The sequence below is a fragment of the Pinus tabuliformis genome, chromosome 3_2, assembly GCF_031772625.1.
Source record: "Pinus tabuliformis cultivar Carrire ecotype Pingquan chromosome 3_2, CPIR1, whole genome shotgun sequence".
NCBI classification, from domain to species: Eukaryota; Viridiplantae; Streptophyta; class Pinopsida; order Pinales; family Pinaceae; genus Pinus; species Pinus tabuliformis.
In genome coordinates this window covers 392,113,512-392,134,807 of record NC_142302.1, presented here as the reverse complement: position 1 = coordinate 392,134,807, position 21,296 = coordinate 392,113,512, and the positions used below count along the sequence as shown (strand labels likewise).

Sequence of the window (21,296 nt, the reverse complement as noted above, 5' to 3'; positions counted from 1 at the left end):
AGCAAATTACTACGTGCAATAAAAAAACCATGGACCTAAAACCAGTGCTTCAATTTTTTGGGCATTGATTATATACATATATATCAACTAAAACATATATTATATTTAAATAGTTTATTCAAGTCCTATATTGAAATATTTGTAAAATGTACAGGAGTTATACATCTTCACATTTAAAAGTCAAAATATAAGATATATGTTTTTTTTTTTTGCTTTTAGCCACTTCACCTCTTTTAAAAGTTGATATAAAATTATGATGCTTTACATGAACATTGAAATATTTTATTTATCCGTGAGAGAGAAAGTGCAACATTTTTATCATATCTCCTTCATATTGGGTTGTAACAACAACAACAACAACCCGCAAAGTGAAAGTAGGATTATTGATGTTTAATAATGCTTTTTGTTTTTAATTAAAACTAACCAAACATGGAAAATAATATTATTACTATTAAGCTCTATGAAACCCTAGTTTGTTTGTTTTTTGTTGTTGTTGTTGTTGCAAACCCTAAATTTTGCGACAATTTTTTCTATTCCTAACTGCTCTTCCTATGGCTAAGGCTGACAAAGGGAGTGAAAAATTGTCTTATAGTAAGGTAGTCTTTGAAGGAACTCAAGAAAATGGAGAACAAAATATCAATCAGAATTCAGAAGACCAAGCTAATAAATAGTGACCAGGAAGTTGCCTCCCGAAGGCAACTGTTGATCCTAAGTTCGAGGTGAAGTCAAATTGGATTGGTGAATTCATCCCGTATATGCGTGATGATGTACTCATTGGTAAGATTCTTGGAATATGGCTAACTGAAAAAGCCCTCACCCATTGGGTTTACAACAAATGGAAGCCCAAGGACCAGATAAAATTGGAATTTGGAGCAAAGGGTTTCTTTATCATTGTGTTTTCAATTATGAAGGACCAAAACCAAGTTTTTGATAATGACCATATTTTTTAAACTTTGCAGGACTTTACCTGTGGTTTTAGATGGAATGTTTTGTTTCAGACAAAGAATATTTCACTCCGTCACCTATGTGGATTTGTATGTACTCACTGCGACATGAGTTATAGGATGAGGAGATATTAGCAGGTATTGGGAACACGTTAGGGCACTTTGTCAAGATATTTGAGGCCACTAGGTAAGAAAAATATATCTCTTATGCACAAATATGCATCAACATGAATATCTAAGAGTCATGTTGGAATCAATAGGTCTTTACTTTTAATATGACTTGTGGAAGCAGACGCTTGACTTCGAGCGCATACTTTTTAGATGTTGGCAATGCCACAAATACGACCACCTATACCACAATTGTCCCCTAGTAGCCTCGAACAACAACTGTGATCCCCCAATGATTAGGATGATAATGGGTTCACAGTAGTAGAACAAAGCTGTAGAAACCCTAAGTCCTCACATGTAGCTTAGAATCCAGAAATGCAAAAAGGGGTGGGAGAAAACATGCCAACCTACAATAAATATGAGTTGTTCGCATATTTAGAAGCCCCTAACTCAATAAGGCCTAAGAAATTGACGAAAGTGGAAATTAATTATTCTTTGGAGTAGCCTTCATAATCGGTCCAACCCTAAGCAACACCAAATGTCCAAGAGCCGTAAGTAGTGCACATGCAATCTTTCCCCTGAATCAAGTTAACCTAACACTAATTCTAATTGAATATAGGTTTTTTTTTTTTTTTTAACAAAAAAAAATAATAATTAAAAACACTTATAAATATGATGAACATGAATGAATATTTATTTGTTATATATATATATATATATATATAAACTCATATATCAAAGAAAGTAAACATATACATCAATATAAGTAAATTAAACTCATATATCAGAAAATTTGAACATATATATCACCCCAAATAAATAAGCTCATATATCAAAGAATGTGAACATATACATCAAGTAAAAACTAGTAAAAGAAAAAGATAAATATGTTTTGATGCAATGGAACTTGCATTTAAATGCAAGTTAGAATTAGAAAGGGGAGTTTTAGTATATATATATATATATATTTTTTTTTTTATTTTTTTCAGCTCACAAATCTTGTGTTTTAATATGAAATATAGAAAATTATATGTTTTTTTAAAAAGCTTGGTAGGACTAGATCTTCATTATGTCGAATATATCACTCCAATTGGGCCGGAGAAACTTCACATCAAGGAGTGCTTTAACAAACCACCCGATCATCGTCTATCCAAGACCCCGTAGACATAGAAAATTATATGTTACTTATATGCATTAAATATTGTTTTTGAGATTGCATGTATTTATATTTATATGAGTGTTTAGCTATTATATTTGAATCTAAATATTCATATAGATAATTTTGACGAAATATAGGCATAACCTAATTTATAGACAAAATGACCTTTTTTCACAACATTTTTCCTGGTTAATTTTAATCAAAATTCGACAGAGATTTTTAAAAACTTGAATTTGAATTGTTTAATTCCAGTGCCCCCAGTGTTGAATCGATTTATTCATTAAAAAATGTATTTGAAACAACAAAAATTCACATCGTTACTTGAAATTGTATCATCAAATTTATGTGAAAAAAACTATTTCATCTATAAATTAGACTACGGCTGAAATAAGAGGGTGGAAAACATTATATCCTCTTCAAAACAAATATAGAGAGGCAGAGTTATGGGATTGGAAAACGATTAAAGCACTTTTTTGACTCCTAGTTTGTCGAGTGATGCTATATGGGTGTGAATTGTGGGCTAGCAACACCTTCGTCTCAAAATGGAAACAAATTGAGAAAATCCAAAAACGCTTGATCATGAGCAAGTTCAAAATTAAAAAGTTTGGTACCTTATGAGATAATGTTGAGTGAAATAGGAGCAACTCCCATCGAAACAATTGCTATGTTGCGGCTCATAAGATATCTAAAAAGAATTGAGCAAATGAGAGTAGGTAGATGGACTAATGTTATCTTCAATGAAGGCATGGGCGAAAGAAAGAAAACACGGATGAAACATAACTACACATGGATGCAAAAATGGAATATCTACCTCGACCATTGTCCCACAATAGCAAGGAGCTAAAGAATTTTGTTACGGAGAAGTTTCGTAAACGGGTATGGGGAAAAGAGTTGGGTGGAAAGAAGAAGTACTACATTTAGGAATTCAACCCTACATGTGATCTACAACAAAAAGAATTCATTGGAGCTAGCATTCCATGGAGGGCAAAAGTTCTTATTGCTTAGTTAAGAACCAACTTACATTATCAAAGAATGTGAACATATACATCATGTAAAAACTAGTAAAAGAAAAAGATAAATATGTTTTGATGCAATGGAACTTGCATTTAAATGCAAGTTAGAATTAGAAAGGGGAGTTTTAGTAGATAATTTTTTTCGGCTCACAAATCTTGTGTTTTAATATGAAATATAGAAAATTATATGTTTTTTTTAAAGCTTGGTAGGACTAGATCTTCATTATGTCGAATATATCACTCCGATTATTATATATATATATATATATATATATATATATATATTTTATTTTTATTTTTATTTTTATTTTTCTCTTTCGAATAAGGCTACTTCTATATTAATACAAAATATTTTACACCGAGGCCGTAACCTCGTTGAGCTAGCCCAAAATTGCGGCATGATTACAAACAAGGCATATCTGTATGCTGAAGTGCAGTAGAGTAGTGCCCTTAAGAACTGTGGAGAGCCTGTTCATGAGTGAGGCAAAAATACAGAAAACCCCATAATAGTACTTAGATAGACTGGGACTATACGACAGCCAAAACTTGGAATTGAGAAATAAACCAGAGCTATATGACAACCCAGATAGTAAAACTAGACTTGGTAGCTGTGAATCGCTACACGACAACCCATAACTGTAAACAGAGGTGACTGTGACTTCGACCAAAATTGGAAGATGTAGGCTGGCAGAATGCCCCTTTCGTGTGAAAATCTGGCAGTGTGAGCTAATGCATTTGTCAACATATCTAAGACAGTGATGAGTGAACCTTCTCGAGCTGGCAGAAATCCATGAAAACCAGAAAGAACCAACCTGCTTAAGCACCAGGAGAGGTGTCAGGCGGCTCCTCGGTGATGCGACATGCATATTTGTAGTCTTTGTCATCATCAGAGGAGCTCTCCTGAAGCTTCATACTTTGAGGAGCTTTACCTTTACCAGAACCTGAGGCTTTGCTCTGATCGAGGTTTGTTTGGATGGGGCCTGTTTCTTCTTCCGTCTGCCTGTCCGAAGTCGCTCCGAAGGAACCAACCCGTTGACCTGAATTGAGCTCGCACATCTCGATTGTAACCGTGGCCATAAAGGACGAGGAGCCGTGACTGCAGGGGAAGCGAAGACGAGTGGTGTTTGTCATGGATTGGAAGGAACTCGGAGTTGTTATCTGTAAGCCTTTGCCCCTACCCCGTCCACTCCGAGTAGCAGGGTACCTGTCTGAGCGAAGGTTCGGGCCTGAGGTTGAAGAGTCTATCGGGGAGGAGGCGGCTTGGCGCCCAATTTGCCAGCGCAAGCTGCCCCTTTTGCAACTCATATGCTGTCGCAATTTCGAATGGCTGGAGGGGCGTGCTAATCCTAGCTTCGAGGAAGACAAAGGAAGCAAAGAAGGAAAATGACAAACTTGGCTTCAGAGCTCAGGGCAGCGAGCGGAAGGTGGACTAAGGAGCAGGGGAGGCAGAGGATGGCTTGAAGGCAAAGCCAGAAGCTCTGCCAACAAACCAGAGCCCGGTTAACTTCTGAGAGAGGCCGAGAACGCGTCGCTGCAACTGCAATGGAGGAGGAGCCAGAGCGGAGAGGATAAGCGCGATTATGGCGAGTTGAAAGCGCCATGATCAAGAAATTAACCGACGTAGGTGAATGTACAGGCAACATTAAAGTCACATTAAGCTGGAGTAGAGGCGGATTAATGACCATAGCTGCGTGAGGGTGTGTGGCATTGAAGTTAAACCACGCGCTCAACCATACCTCTGGCTACGTGCCTCCGATGCCGTCAGACACCCGGATCCGGGACATAGAAAATTATATGTTACTTATATGCATTAAATATTGTTTTTGAGATTGCATGTATTAATATTTATATGAGTGTTTAGCTATGATATTTGAATCTAAATATTCATATAGATAATTTTGACGAAATATAGGCATAGCCTAATTTATAGACAAAATGACCTTTTCACAACATTTTTCCTGGTTAATTTTAATCAAAATCCGACAGAGATTTTTAAAAACTTGAATTTGAATTGTTTAATTCCAGTGCCCTCAGTGTTGAATCGATTTATTCATTAAAAAATGTATTTGAAACAACAAAAAATCACATCCTTACTTGAAATTGTATCATCAAATTTATGTGAAAAAAACTATTTCATCTATAAATTAGACTACGACTGAAATAAGAGGGTGGAAAACATTATATCCTCTTCAAAACAAATGTAGAGAGGCAGAGTTATGGGATTGGAAAATGATTAAAGCACTTTTTGGACTCCTAGTTTGTCGAGTGATGCTATATGGGTGTGAATTGTGGGCTAGCAACACCTTCGTCTCAAAATGGAAACAAATTGAGAAAATCCAAAAACGCTTGATCATGAGCAAGTTCAAAATTAAAAAGTTTGGTACCTTATGAGATAATGTTGAGTGAAATAGGAGCAACTCCCATCGAAACAATTGCTAGGGTGCGGCTCATAAGATATCTAAAAAGAATTGAGCAAATGAGAATAGGTAGATGGACTAATGTTATCTTCAATGAAGGCATGAGTGAAAGAAAGAAAACACAGATGAAACAAAACTACACATGGATGCAAAAATGGAATATCTACGTCGATCATTGTCCCACAATAGCAAGGAGCTAAAGAATTTTGTTACGGAGAAGTTTCGTAAACGGGTATGGGGAAAAGAGTTGGGTGGAAAGAAGAAGTAATACATTGAGGAATTTAACCATACATGTGATCTACAACAAAAAGAATTCATTGGAGCTAGCATTCCATGGAGGGCAAAAGTTCTTATTGCTTAGTTAAGAACCAACTTGCATAAACTTCGGTGTGAAATAGGACGGTGCCTAAAGAAGCTTGGGAAGAATGGGTGTGTACATTTTGCACGTCTGGGCAGTGGAATCGGAAAAACATTTCATTTTGGAATGTGATGCATTCAAAGACATTAGAGAAAGTTACGGGAATATGTTAGCATCAATTTGCATTGTCTTTTCAGCGAGGCGATTGTTGGAAGGTTGGGCTAGCTCATCATCAATTCAAATAAGAAAAAGATTGGATTGCAAAAGTGAAAAACATGAAACTAATGGTCCCATAGACTATTTTTAGTCTTGTAGACGTTAAAATATCATTTCATTTATATCTTACAAATGTTAAATAATTTTGATGATACAATATATTAATCAAATTTTTAAAATTTAATAATACAGATTGATTTTATAATTATAATGTTTAAAAAAAGAGTAATTGTTCTACCACATTCCGGTAATTAAAAAAACAACAATAAGAAATATAAAATACTTTTAACACGATGTGAGAATACAAATACCCAACTACTTTAGTGCTCAAATAAACCAAAATTTCGCTCCCTTCCTCTTAAGTGGATCTTTGATAAAAAGATTGAAAGAAAGAAAGAAATAAATTATTTTAACGTCCACGAGGCTAAAGATAGGCTATGGGACAGATTGCTTCTTCATCTGTTTGATGTATTTGGCCTTTTTTATGTGAAGCTTCAAAATAAACGCTCCCAGCTTCTCGACAAACCCCTCGCTAAATAGATTATCCCAAGAGCTAGCTGCCAACATATTTGCATAACTTTCCTTGTTGTCTTTGAAGACCTCACATTCTAAAATGAAATGTTTTTGTGTTTCCACTTTTCCGGAAAAACAAAAAATGCATATTCTTTCGTCCCACACTTCCTTTTGCCTTTTCTAGCGCCTTGTTTCACAACAAGGTTGATGAGAATTAATCCTTAACTGAGCAATAAGAATTTTGACTCTCTAAGGGATATTGGCCTCTATGTATGCTTTTGGTTGATGACTATAAGTGGGATTAAACACTTCAATATAGTAATTTTTTTCTTCCTAGCTCCTTATCCCAAGTAAGCTTATGAAACTTTTCCATAACAAAAACTTTTATCTCTTTGTTGTTTATGAGAGATGACTGCAAGCAAATACCCCATTTACTGAACCATTTCTTATTTTACAGAGAATAAATAAACTTTTAAACTTTACACTAGGAATGGATAATATTTTAAGTTTCGAAACTTTCTTAACCAGAGTCAGATTACTAACGAGTGATGCTGCGGAAAATGAGCACTAATAGTTGAAGATTTCTTACCGACGTCAAATTCACTTCGTAAATATGTTTCTGTTGCAAAGTGTGTTTTCAGCTTCGTTACGTACATTGACACTGTATTGATTGAAAATCTCTCATTCGATACCTAATCCACCGGTTTTGTCACCATTCACTAATTTACATATTTTCCCATTTTCTGGCGCTCAAAAAATCTACGGTATTGACGTGGATGTTGGTGTTGCCATATAGCAAAGATCATTTCACGTTATCAAAAACCCCTCTTATCTCCATCGAGTGTAGAGGAGCGATTACAGGGCCTCTCACACTGCTGGTGCCGGTGAGTTCTGAGATTCAGTCGTATATTCTAAAGCATTCTGGGCATATTTTATTCGGGTATGTGTATGCCTCTCAGCTGTCAACTTCTTTCAGGGTTCCATTTGAATGATGTTTCTTGCATTTCTCTGTCTGGTTGTTACGCTTCTGCATTGAATGAAGTGTATGCTATTGATTTTGAATTCTGTAAATTCTGCAGATACAACAATTGATATGTATACAGTCAGCTCAACGAGAAGAAGCCCAGGAAAGAATCACAATCTAAACCTTGAATAAAAATCCAAACCACTGAAAACCGAATATATTCACACTGACAGACCATTAAATTAAAAAGAAAACCCAAGTCATGGCTTCTGTCATGGGTGTCTCGTCAAGTCTTCAAGCTTTATCTCTAGAAGTTTCCAGAAGAGTCCCCATGCCAATTTCAGGAGCTCTTTCCTCGTCTTCCTCTTCGTTTTTAAATTCAGTAGACAAAGAACACTTCCTCGGGCTACCCGTGTCGAAAAGCTCTGCTAAAAGAACAATAGAGTCTTTGATAAAGAGGGAGTGCACTGAATTTCATGTTCACAAGTTCACAAGGCTTCCCCTGCCCCCTGGCTTAAAATCCTCCACACTTCAGAACTGCGCTGCAGTCTCTTCCCCCAACTCTATCATCAGCGAAGAAGCCTTTAAGGGGCTAGATTTATCCCCAGGGAGTGGCTTGAACCTTTCAAATGATTATGATTATGAGGATGAAATTGGAAACGATGTTGTGGTTGACAGCGATGATGAAAAGCTTGACCTTTCAAGTCTTAACTTATCACAGGAGCTCGTGGAAGCGCTCGCGAAGCGAGGCATCACACATCTCTTCCCTATTCAGGTTCGTTTCTTTCTTGAAGGCAGCAAATTGTGATTTTATTTAGATTAGACTTAATCTTTACTTGCATTGTGTCAGCAGTTAGTTCCCAAGTTTTAAGTATCTGGTTAAATGCAACTTTGCATGTTTGCACAGTTCCACAAAATCTATAGGCTTTTTGACATCACTGTGTGTTCAATATAATTATAAAGCATGTTATAAACAAGTGGAAAAATGTGAACTCCTGCCACTTTCAGTGTGCGTTTGATAGATTGTTTAAAACTTCCATAAGCCGTAACAACGTTTTTCTCTTAACATTGTTTATTTCTACTCTAATTTCTCGAAAGCGTTGGTTAGCAGGTTGTCAATTCCTAACCAGCAGTCATGATTCGAACTTTCCCACTTTACTTTTGTTGCATAAGCAGCATCGCTGCTAACGCCAAGGGGACGGCCCTTGGCAAGTAGGAATTATAGTTTTCTTTGATTCTGGTGCTATGGACCCAAGGCTCGTCTATTGTTATTGTTTGACAGATAATGTGGATATTTTTTCAGAATAACGCGTTTTTATGCACAAAACCCTAGTGTCGTTGCGTTTACAGTGGTTTACTTTCTCTATCCTTGTTACATGCTTAAAACTTTAGTGTGTTTAACAGAAAATGTGTAATATATGTGTTCCTTTGTGCTGCTGCATCCCAACAGTGGCTGGGTTGTTTGAATGACTCAGGAGGAACACTGCATTTTATGCTTCTTAGTTTTTGTTCATGGTCTTGTTTTAATTACTAATTATTTTGATGGAAGTATAGTCAGGATAACGATTGTCGAGATGGTTTGTGTATATTTGGCTTTCAGAGAGCGGTGTTGGTTCCTGCGTTGGAAGGTCGTGATCTAATAGGCCGAGCAAAGACCGGGACTGGCAAAACATTAGCATTTGGCATTCCAATATTAGAACGGCTTATTAAGGACAACAAGGAAAATAAACTGCTAAGGTTTGTCCATCCCTACTCATGATGTGATATTAATATGCATTTTTCCTGAAAACCTGATTGTTAAAGTAACATGTTTTCATCAGTCGATTCTTTTGTTCCTGCTGTTTTCTTATTTACGGTAGAATAATTGTTTGCATCTAATCATAATGCAGGCAATCAAGGAGACTGCCTCGAGTTTTGGTTCTAGCACCCACTCGAGAATTGGCAAAGCAAGTCGAGAAAGAGTTCAAAGAGTCGGCACCTTTTCTGTCAACAGTTTGCATATATGGTGGTGTTTCATATATTAGTCAACAAAATGCACTTGCCCGGGGTGTTGATGTGGTCGTGGGAACACCTGGAAGAATAATAGATTTGGTCAACAGCAAAAGCCTCAAGCTTAATGAAGTTCAGTTTTTAGTTTTAGACGAAGCAGATCAGATGCTTGCTGTTGGATTCGAGGAGGATGTGGAGATTATACTAGATAATCTTCCAGCTGAACGACAAAGTATGCTTTTCTCGGCAACAATGCCAGCCTGGGTAAAGAAGTTGTCAAGGAAACACTTGAATAATCCGATGACCATTGACTTGGTAAATATCTCACCTTCATTTTGACATAATATATGTCCCACATGCAAGAATGCACACTCTTAGATTCCAGGAAACCTCTTTTCCTCTTGGGAACACTGGAAAATAATGCTTTGAAACTTGAAAAAAGCTCCATATGATAAAAATTACATTACTTCTATGGATTGCCTATATTTGTGAATTTAATCAAAATGAACCAGAGCCAGATCAATATAAGTCTTCCAAAATAATATAGATTTCTCAACTCTAAAGCTTTTGCGATTAATGTTATTGCATGAGGGTTTTTCCAGGATAATTACATCCATTATTGATTAAAAAATGGATGCCATTATTCCGGAAGAACCCTCGTACAACAGTATAAATTTATCTAGTCCAACCTACTCAATGTATTTTAAATTTTGATGTATAGACATTTTTATCTCTCTCCAATTTACCTACGCTTTAACCTTCTCTGTTGAACATGTGTAAGGTGATTCTATGTCGAGAAATCCGTACTGTTTCTCATAATTTTTGGAACCATGGGTTTCTGTTTAGAAAAAGGTTAAATTATATATGTTGGTGTGCTTCTTTGGGTTACCACTGCAAAAATTTGCTGAGTCATTTTGATTACTTTTAAAAGAAGAAAAATCTCTGAGAAGGTCTTGACTCTTATCCCGTAACTCTATAAAAACTTATTTTCTAAATTCATTTTCTGCTACCTTTGCTTATAAATGCGCTTTTGTGCACCTAAGCTTAAAACCAGAAGAATTAAAAGAAAAAATAACTTTGTATTCAAAATGAAAATAAAGTACGTTCTGAAGGTGCCTGTAGCGTTGTCAAAAATTGACATCCAAACAAGAAAATAATTGATTCAGTAGCTTGCATAAAGGAGCCAAGCTCTATATAGAAAGAAACAAAAAGGTGACCAAACTTTTAACCCAAGAGCTTATAATTATACGCCTATCCAAAATATAAAGTCACTTTTCAGCTATTGATAAAATCACTCAAAGTATGCATTTTATTGTTCTGGGAATAAACTTATGTGCAGAAATGAGTATTTATGACCAAACGTAGCAGAAAATGAATATAGAGAACAAGCTTCTGTATACTTAGAAAACTTAGCATGCCTTATAGTAAAGTCTTTGAAGAACCATCGTGTAAAATCATCTGATATGAACCTTCAGGCAGCCTTAAACCCTCTTTGGATAATGTATCTGCTCTGGTATCATGCTGTCAGAAAATATGCTGAAAATTAATCTGCATATAAGTCTCAGAAACTGCATTTACCTGAAGGGCCTGTTATTGCAAAATTTAGCGCCTTAGTACAAAGCCTCACTAAACAATCTAGATGGAGAGCAACAATGGGATTAGTCACCATTGTCCCTTAGCTACTACTCGCCTACTATTCTATGGTCGGATACAATCCCCACAGGGGAGGCTTCCCTAGCAGATCTTAGGAATTAAGTAACCCAAGTAATTAGGCTAAACACCCCTGAAGGGTTCTATTACAAAATCATTCAAAGATAGATATTCAAGGATTAGGGTTTCGAGTGAATTAAGGTATAATTCTGAGATGATGAGTTCAAAGGACATTATGGCTAAATCTTGAGGGCTTAGTAAGTCCTTAAGAGGTTCAAATAGGTTCCCAAACACGTGCAATCTAAAAATTATACTTTGCTGCTATAAACTAGGGCTTTAAGCAACACAGTTATAGCCTAAGTCACATGGTTCAGGTTCGAGTTCAGGTTTGGCAATGATTAGGTTCTTTTTGAGTTCGAATTTTTTGATGAGGTTTAGATGAGGTTTGTAGTTAGGTTCGTCTATATACATTTTCTATATGTATACTTATATTAACACTAAATTGAAATATAGCCTAAAATAGTAAGAAATCAACATCAATAAACATAAAAAATGCTATCATGGGCTTGGAAACTGCAAGGATTGATTACAAACTTGAGTTGTCACATGAGTTTGAACTGTGGACTTGGTCAATGGCCATGAAGTTCGCTGAACATCAATGTTTTTTAGGCTTGCCGAATTGTGAACCTCAAGGTTGAAATTCAACGAACCTTGTGACATAGATTATAGCATGCAAATATTTATAACAACAATAACGAAACAACCCAAAATTTATAATAAACAAATGAAAAATAAGGGCTATTCAATGAGTAAAATAGGAAATAAATTACGACAATTTTCCATGGCTGAAAAAACATAAAACAACAGAAACCCTAGACGTCAGCCCTAATTATTGGCTAAAAGATGCATGTAAAATATATTCTCACTTTTCCATTTGGATGCATGTAGAGTTTAACCCTAGTACATTAAGGTCCAAGGTAAATAATGCTGAAAAATGCATATTTTGCTATAATGTAACTCTAATTTACCCCAAAAAACATCAAAAAAGAACTTTGTTTATTAATTTATAGGATTGGCATAGGAGAATGGACTAGTGCCTTTTTCAATCAAGGGCTAATGTAGTCTAAGGGTAAAGTCTATTTTTTTAAAAAGAAACGGGTAGCATTTTCATTATAAAAATTGGAAAAGGGCCAGGTCCCGTAAAATCTTGGAGAGCATGCTCTCAGAAATATTCACCGATTTAAATTGAAGAAGGACCTTCTTGCTACCAGCCTTATTTACACATGAGCTTTGTACATAGCGTATACTATAAACTCTCCAAAAAACCCCACAGTATTCTAGAGATTGACATAACACAATTATAACTTTAAAACGAAACAACTACCCGTTGCTACCAGGGTCAATTTCTCCTCCCGAAGCTTCATCAATAGTCGTAACCAATTCTTTAGAACCATTCGCTCTAGGTTCCGGGTCTCGTTCAGCAACAGTGTTTGAACTTTGCATCACCAACAGTGTTGGGGACCATACATTCCCCGAATCCGAAGACTGCTTTTAACACCCCGCCTGTTGCAATCTCCACTTTAATTTCAATATTTTCCACCTTTTGTTGCAGACTCATCACGTCAATGCACAAACTCTCCATAGTCTTTTGTAGAAGCTCCATATCTTTGCCAAATCTTGATAACTGGGCGCAAAGAACCGCCATATTTTCGTTAATCTCCTTAACAATTTCCTTAACTACTTGCTTACACGAACTGTCAACCAGACCTTCAATGTTCCCAGAGCGCCCTGAACTCGTTCCAACACCATTGCCGTTGCTTGCAGAAGCCATCTTCGCGGCAATTCTGCCCTGAATTAACACAATCCTTTGGTTTACTGTTCGCAACCAACTGCAATATATAATGGCTTGGTTAAATCCGACATTCTTCCTTGTCTTGTCCTTCATAAATGCTAAGCGATTTAGAGTCATGTCGAAGCAGCTACCCTCCATCTCCTCCATCGCCAAAAATAACTTGGAACAAATTGCAATGGTACCAACCTTCCCTGCGAATGTAACTATATTGAAACTCTAGGTGAATAAACAAGGACGCGACACCCACCTGTCCTCGCACATGACCTTCAATCTAATGCTGCCACACCTGTGCCATAACTTCTTACCAACCACCCGAGCTCCCTATGCACTACAAAGAGCCAGCGGGGATATAACCTTATTAATTGCCAACTTGATATGCTGAAGACCCATACCCCAACAGTACAGCGTTGACCTGGAGCAATTAATACAATTCAGGGAATGTGACATATTTTAACGGATTGATTGATACTTAATAAGCCTTGCTCCAAGGCCACCTCGACGTTGGCTTGCGCATTCGCTAGTTGGTTGTTAGCCCGCAACACATGGAACATATCAACCTTTTCAATTTTTTTTAATAAATAATTTATCTTGATCATGATTGAGGAGGGTTCAACTTTGAGGAGGTTCTCGTTCTCGGAGAGCTTCAAACATTTTTGAATAATCGTCATAGAGTTTTTGATACCATTAGTTACGCTAATATTCAAACTCTGCCAAAGAGAGAAAGCTTCAGCTTGATTGTTCGTCGCGACACATAGTCCCCATACAAACTTTATTTCTATTTTTTCTTCGAGGTTAACTATTACCCCTCCCGCTCTAGCCTCCCCGCTAAGGCTAAAATCTATTGAAGAGGGCTGATGGATGCGATTTCAAGGAGAGAGAGAAAGCTACACTATAGTTTCTCAATGCCTTAACCCTAGCATCCTTCTATCTTCTTTGGAGATAAAATGGGAGGAAGTTACACTTAGGTTCTTTAAGAGAAAGTTGATGAAAAATCTTGCCTAGGAGATGTTAGAGCCACAAAACATTCAACAACACTTTGGTGAAAATTTCATCAAAATCTTAATGCTTAAACTAGTACAAGATGGAAGACGATACTTACAATGAATTAGCACAAATCATCATTGAATCACCATTCACCATCAAAGGGAGAGAACCATCCAATCAAAATATCCTCCACAAGATAAATTTGCTGATCTAATTCTTCATAGTGATAAAAAGAGAAGAAGCGAGTTAGTGTGCATTACTCTCCAAGTGTGTGTGATACTCTCCAAAGAGAAATTGGTTTCCATCTATTTATATGAGGGCAACTAAGTCAATTTTCTCTAAAATTAGGCGAAAAGCCGTAAATATAATATTAAATGTGATTACAAGTTGGATAGGTCAAAAGCCCATGGGATGAGCAAGGATGAGCCCATCGTCCCATATTTGTCAAGGTTCACTCTGGTACAAGATGAACGAGGTGGGGTGGGCGTGGTTGTATCTGATCTGATTTGCCTTACTTGGACTTCACAAGTCATGGAAAGGGTTTCAGGATGTTGTTAGTGGTAGAGAGAATTTCCTAAATTGGGAAAGGTTTTGGACTGATTGCATACAAGAAGAGATCCAAAGAGGGACCATTGAAGGGAGATAAGTTATGACAAAGGACGAGGAGAATTGTGCTGTGGCTGGCAAAAGTAGCAAGGCTAAGGGCAAGAAGGGCCAATGAGAGGCCGAGTCCAGTGGGAAGGGAAAGAAGAAGGATCTAAGTAAGTCAAGTGTTTCCATTGCCATGCGTTTGGACACTATGCTTCTAAGTGTCCTAATCAGAAGAAGGAGGAGTCCAGTAATGATCATGTTGCCGCATCAACGGAGGTAGATGCATTTTTTGCCTAATTTGAGAAAGATTTCTCATTGATTGCTGGCATGGCATGCTCAACAGATAACAATATTTGGTATACCGATTCAGGAAGATCTTTCCACATGACTGGGAACAAGAAGAGTTTCAACCACCTGAAGGAGAAGGACACGCAGTTTCAGATTGAGTTAGGAGATGATGGTTAGTATGCAGCTAGAGGAGTTGGTACCATTGTTATCAGAACCGAACCGACCATTGAACTGCTAAACCCCTTGGATCGAGAACCAGTCAAAGTCGGTAAAAAAACTGGACCAAAAAACTGAACAACCAAAAACACAGAATATTCAAATTTTAAAGAAAACCACAAATATTCATGTGCTTCCCATCTGAATCCAAACCATTTATGCACAAATCAACAACAGTTCTCATTAATAGAGCATGTAAGGATGCATATAACTAAAATAACACTGAGTGCAATCCATCTTTGAACCGAAAAATACATAAAAAACAAGACCTAGATGGCCTCTAGCATCCAAAAAAAATCATGCTACAACAAATACCTACATATAATCAAAATCTTTGTCTATATTGGGATCTTCGTCATCACCTCTAACTTCTAAGCATTAAAATAAGATAAGAAATGCTTAGCGTGTCAATTCAAGATTTTGTTTGAGTGATGGGTACATTTTTAGTAGGATCATGATAGAGGAGTTCAACAATCAATGCCACTAACATCAAGGTACATAGAGGGATTGGTGCTCTTAATGAAATGTTAGTTCGATACGATCATACATGATAAAATCCAATGGAAACATTGCAATCCCCCCAATCCTGAAATCTTGAAAAACTATTAGGTCTGCTAGATTTTGAGTGAGATCTAAAATTATGCTCTCTCCATATGAAATCCAATGAGGTTGGAACCAGTCTCAAACATCTTGAGTCATTTCATGGTAATGTTAAAAATTTAAGTAAAATGATGAAAATGACAGATAAAGGAGAATGTCACTTTTACTTTAAGAATTTAACATTACCATGAATTGCATAGCAGTAGTAAGGCCATAGGCTTGAATATTGGGCACCTATTGTGAGCTAGTGCCCAGTTAAGACAAAAATTAAAAGAAAAAAAGAAAAGTAGGCCCCACTTGTTGCGTTCTACGCTGCTTTACTGTATCAAACCGACCAAAAACGGTTCAAGTCACTGGTCCGAACCAGTTTTTGCCTCAAAAAGGTTGGACCGTCTGGTTCAGGGCGGTTCTTGTCCAATCCTAGAGGGAGTCAGGTAATCCTCTTCATCTCAGAGATGTTCTCTATGTTCTAGGATTGAGGCAGAATCTTGTTTCGGTAACTACCCTTGAGGACAAGGGATATGATATCATTATCAACAAAGGTAAGGTGTACCTCCAACACTTAGCTTTTGGACGTAAGAAGCAAATAGGTGTGAGTGTGAAGAATCTCTACAAGTTGCAGGTAGAGATAGGTGCGACCTTGAGTAGCAAGGCAATAATGCACATAGTAGATAAGTGGTGGTTGAGTGAGAGAAGGATAAAGCTCTCAAGATGGAGCCTTAGCCAATATCTCAGTTTCAATCTAAGCTAGTTGGTAGTTGGGATGACCAACAGGATGATGATGATGAGGACCATAGCCCAAGGAGAGTGGAGGCAGCCATTCAGTCGGTGACTTCCAGTATGGGGAGAGTTCAAGCCAAGTGGGCAGAGGATTTGGTTAAGGGAGATCAAAAGAGAGTTGAGTCTCCTGGCCTCAAGAAGTAGACACCCAAGTACACAGGGTACATGGCACTTATGACTAAAATGGTGGATTCTCAGAATATGGTGGGAAAGAACATGTCTTCAAAGCAGGTACTACAAAAAAGGGTGGGGAAGCCTTCTAGTTTAGAGGGAGTAGCTGCAACATTAGAGAACATGGTAGTGTTGAAGACATATTTAGGCTAAGTCACTTGACACAGGGGATTCGGGATTCGGGGATTCGAGTGTCGGATTTGGACACGTTGACCCCCCGGAACTGGACATGTAGGATTCGTTATATATTATTTTATTAAAATATATATATATATATATATATATATATATATATTAAAAATTAGATATTTCTTACACAAATTCTAATTAATGATACAAATCCATTGATTTCAAACATAGATCTTCATCTATAGCATGCATAGTACATACAAAATTCAAATACATGTCAGTGGTCACATAAATCATGATTCATAATTCATAAATGAAAGACAACTTACAACTACAAGATAGTAAGATAAAGACACTGACAACTGTAGTTTCTTCATTAAGTCATTAAATCAAAATGTGTTACATAGCTACTGCTGGTGCAATGCCAATGGCAAATAGAAATAGAAAATATAAAACAACTACAGGTATACAAGCCTCAAGGCAATAGGTAGTCATCAATCCTCAGAGTCATCATCAGAATCAACATCAATGTCCTCATCATCATGGTCACCACTGCACTCCTCTGCATCCTCCTCCTCCCCTGTATCCATAGTCGCCTCTGCATCGGATGGTGTGGAGGATGACCCCTCAAAAATATCACTGTCATCAAATCTAACAGGCTCTAGCACTGGATCATTGAGATCCATGTTGGTCAATGCCAACTCAACACTGCTGTCCAGACCCATATCATCAGGAAAGACATCCCACATCTTTGTCTTTCCCCTCAACCACTCTTCCCTCTGCTTGTAAATAAGACGAAGGTTGGTGTGCACATACACCATTGTCTCTGCCTTGGACTGCTCAAGCCTGCTCTTCTTCACACTATACAAATTCCCATATGTGCTCCAATTCCTCTCGCAACAAGAGGATGAAGTCACCTGAGAGAGGAGCCTCATGGCTAATTGCTGAAGTGGAGGGCTTGTTGCTCCATGATTTGCCCACCAAGAATAGGGCTTCTTAGCCCCCTTGTCTCTAATCACATCATATCCTGCAAATCGACCAGTGCTAGTGGAAAACTCTGCAAAGGCATCCTCCACCTCATCAAGCAATGCACTATCTTGAAAAACCCGCTTGAATGCCTCTTTCCTCCCCTGTGAGATTTCACCATCCATGTGAGGAGGGAATCTGCGGGAAGGTCTACCATTCAGCTACTCATGGCTGTAGTATTTTGGGTTCAATGAGTGAGCCAAACAATGTAAAGGTGTACAATTCTTGTCCCATCTACTGACAAGAATATCATGTATAGTATCACAGAAGGCCTCTGGTGATGTCTCATACTCGGGGCACTCACTCTGTAGAATAATGCTCCTCACAGACTCAATCTTGGAATCCCATCCCTCATAAACCTCTCCTAGGATGGGTTTGTCTGTATCTGCAAATCGAAGCAAAGAAATGATAGGGTCCATGATCTGAATAATTAGATCTACCCTCTCCCACCAAGCATCATCTAGCACTGTGTCCTTCACTCTTTTAGAGGCTACCTGATCTGTCTTTCTCCAAAAAGACCAAAACTCAGAAATAACGATGAACCCAAGAGCGGTCTTGACCTCCTTCAACCTCTTCAACATGATGAATGAAGAGGCAAACCGTGTATCAACAATCTTCGACAATGATAGATTGGTGTACTCCTTGTAGATAGTGAGGGCATTTGTATGATTTTGCACAAAGTTACGGATATGTCGTGCATCCTCAATAATGTTACCAATCCAAAGCACATCAGAAGCAATGGATTTCAGTGTTAAGTTCAATGAATGGACAATGCAAGGTGTCCAAAACACTTGTGGATATTTAGCTTCCACAATCATGCCAGTAGCCTTGCAAACAGGTGCATTATCTATAATGATTTGCACACAAGAATCAACACCTACGTCTTCAATAACTTTAATAAATAACTCACTAATAAATTGTGCATCCTTGTATTCTCCAAGTGTATCCACTGCTTTCAAGAAAACTGGACCATTCAAGGAAGACACCATGAAGTTGATGATTGGGTGTCGTGCTGGATCTGTCCATCCATCAGAAACAATGCTAACCCCAGATGTTGGCCATGATGCTACAATAGGCTCAAGCATTTTTTGCACCTCTTTTTTTGCCTTCGTCAACAATGTGGTTCTAAGCTTCTCTGAACCAGGAGGCACATACCATGATGGAGACCCGTGAGTTAGAGCTCGACACATCTCAATAAATAAAGGTGAGCGTGCAACATTAAATGATATGAAGTTTTGATAGAAAAAGAAGGCAATGGTGAGATCAAGCTCTTCCCATTTCTCTTTTTGAAAAATCTTGTCCATTGGACCAAGTGTAATTGCTCTTCTTTTTGCTGCTTGTCCCCCAATAGAACTCTCAAATGGAAATTTGGTGGTGCCTTTCCTCAAAAATGGAAGGGGGTCTTCATTCTTGGTTTTTCTTGATTTTGCAGCCACATTTTCCATACCAACAATGGACTCCTTTTCCATTTATTTTCTCTTTTGTAAAGGAACAACTTTACAAGCTCCAATTCCACAACCCGGTAAAGCCAACAAATGGCCTTTCACACGGAAATATGTGCTTTTGAAAGCAATGTGACAAAAGTTGCATCTCCATTGCACATTGCCTCCTCCCTTCCCCTTGGTGCTTGTCCCATCCTCTCTTGTGACATATTTCCACAAGGGATATTTCTCAATGTTGTCTTTAGGTCCTCCTCTTCCCTCAACATTACTTGCAGCAAACTCCGATGATATTGGGGGAGGAGGGGCATCTCCAATGGAGACATTCTTCCCCTTCCTTTGCCCCCTAACTGCTGCCTTTGATTGAGCCATGAATACTGTAAAAAAAATGAACAAAACATGCACAAATTTGTAAAAAAAAATCATATACAAACTGCTGTAATAGAATAAGAAATGCAAAAAAATGGAGCTGAAATGCACTTACCTGGTGCTTGAATCTCTTTGTCGAACGCTCTACTCCCTTAGCTCCTTTCTCCAAACCCTTAGCTCCTTGCCCACAGCTCAAACTATGCAAAAGTGAATGAGAAATAAGGTGAAAACAAAAAATAACAACGCGTTTTTAAGTCCGTGGAAGGCATATTTAGGGGATTCGAATCCCAGAATCGGGATTTGATATGTCCGTACGGGATTCGTACGAATCCCATATGGACACATTGAATCCTGTTCTAGGATTCGAATTCCTATCGAATTGTATCTGATTCGCAAGATTCAGATTCGCAGAGGGGTTTGGACGTACGAATCCCGTACGGACACGTTGAATCCTGTTCTAGGATTCGAATTCCTAGCGAATTTTATCTGATTCGCAAGATTCAGATTCGCAGAGGGGTTTGGACGAATTCGGTTACTTAGTATTTAGGTGGATGAGGTTCTTCCAAGAACACCTTCCTCGCTAAGAGGGAGTGTTGAAAATAGTAGCGAGAAAGGGTTCCTTGATTTGTGCCTTAATCAAAGGAACCAGAACGAGTTTCTTCTTTGGCATGCTCAAGCTCCTAAAAAGTAGGAGTTTAGGACGAGTTATGAAGCAGTTAACCAATGTGTTAAGATAGAAGGCCAAGTTATTTGTCCTCTAGTGTGAGTTATATTGGGAATAGGACAAAGAGTTTGAGTTGGCCTCCTAAATTTTAGGAAGGACGAGTTAACACTATCAGTGAGTCTTTGTTAACTTGTGAACCACCAGTTCGACTTACCTAATATAGAACTTGCTAATCTTAGCCATTCAAATTGCTTTAAAAGGACCGGAGGCACATTGTTGATCATTGTTTTGGTGAGCACGAGTTGGTGAGACCAAGCACTAGGGAGCACGAGTTTGTGCGTGGAGCTTGTGAGAGAAAGAGAACAAGCCTAGGAGAGGCTTGTGGGAGTTTGAAGGAAAAATTCCTTGGGTTATGAGGTAGGGATCAAGGTGCAAACAAGGGTGTTTCAACTTAGCGTAAGTAGAGAGAACATGGTTGTTCTCTAATGAAACTTTATTGTATTGTAAGAGATCCATTGCTCATTCTTCTTCAATAATAATTCTCAATAACAAGCATAGGATTTTCCCAGTTGGGTTCCCTAGAAAAAATATTGTGTTTTGCTATGTGTAACTTTGATTTATTTTTGTTCCTATTCCGCTTCAAAGTTTAGTAGAGAAATTTTGTGTTTATATGAAAAGAAACTTGTTTTCAAATTTTTCATATTAGCAGATCAAAATTTCATGGATTTTCTACAGCCAATCACCAAAGACAGATAACTCAATGATAAACCATGAAAACAAGTCTCTTTTAGCCCACACTTGTGAGCTAATGATCCAAAATGGATCCTAAAACCCTCTAAGTCTTTATATACTTAAA

The 21,296-nt window shown here is 37.7% G+C and overlaps 1 protein-coding gene across 1 annotated transcript in view; it reads left to right on the top strand.

Moving 5' to 3' along the window:
- The first annotated feature begins 7,513 nt into the window (after positions 1 to 7,513).
- EMB1138 (DEAD box RNA helicase (RH3)) overlaps positions 7,514 to 21,296 on the top strand; it is a 214,952-nt gene continuing 201,169 nt past the window's right edge. The window contains exons 1-4 of the mRNA XM_089416425.1: positions 7,514 to 7,668; positions 7,808 to 8,467; positions 9,293 to 9,429; positions 9,582 to 9,996. Of these exons, the coding sequence (XP_089272551.1) occupies positions 7,955 to 8,467; positions 9,293 to 9,429; positions 9,582 to 9,996 (1,065 nt within the window). The 5' untranslated portion in view covers positions 7,514 to 7,668; positions 7,808 to 7,954. The remainder of the gene's footprint in view (positions 7,669 to 7,807; positions 8,468 to 9,292; positions 9,430 to 9,581; positions 9,997 to 21,296) is intronic.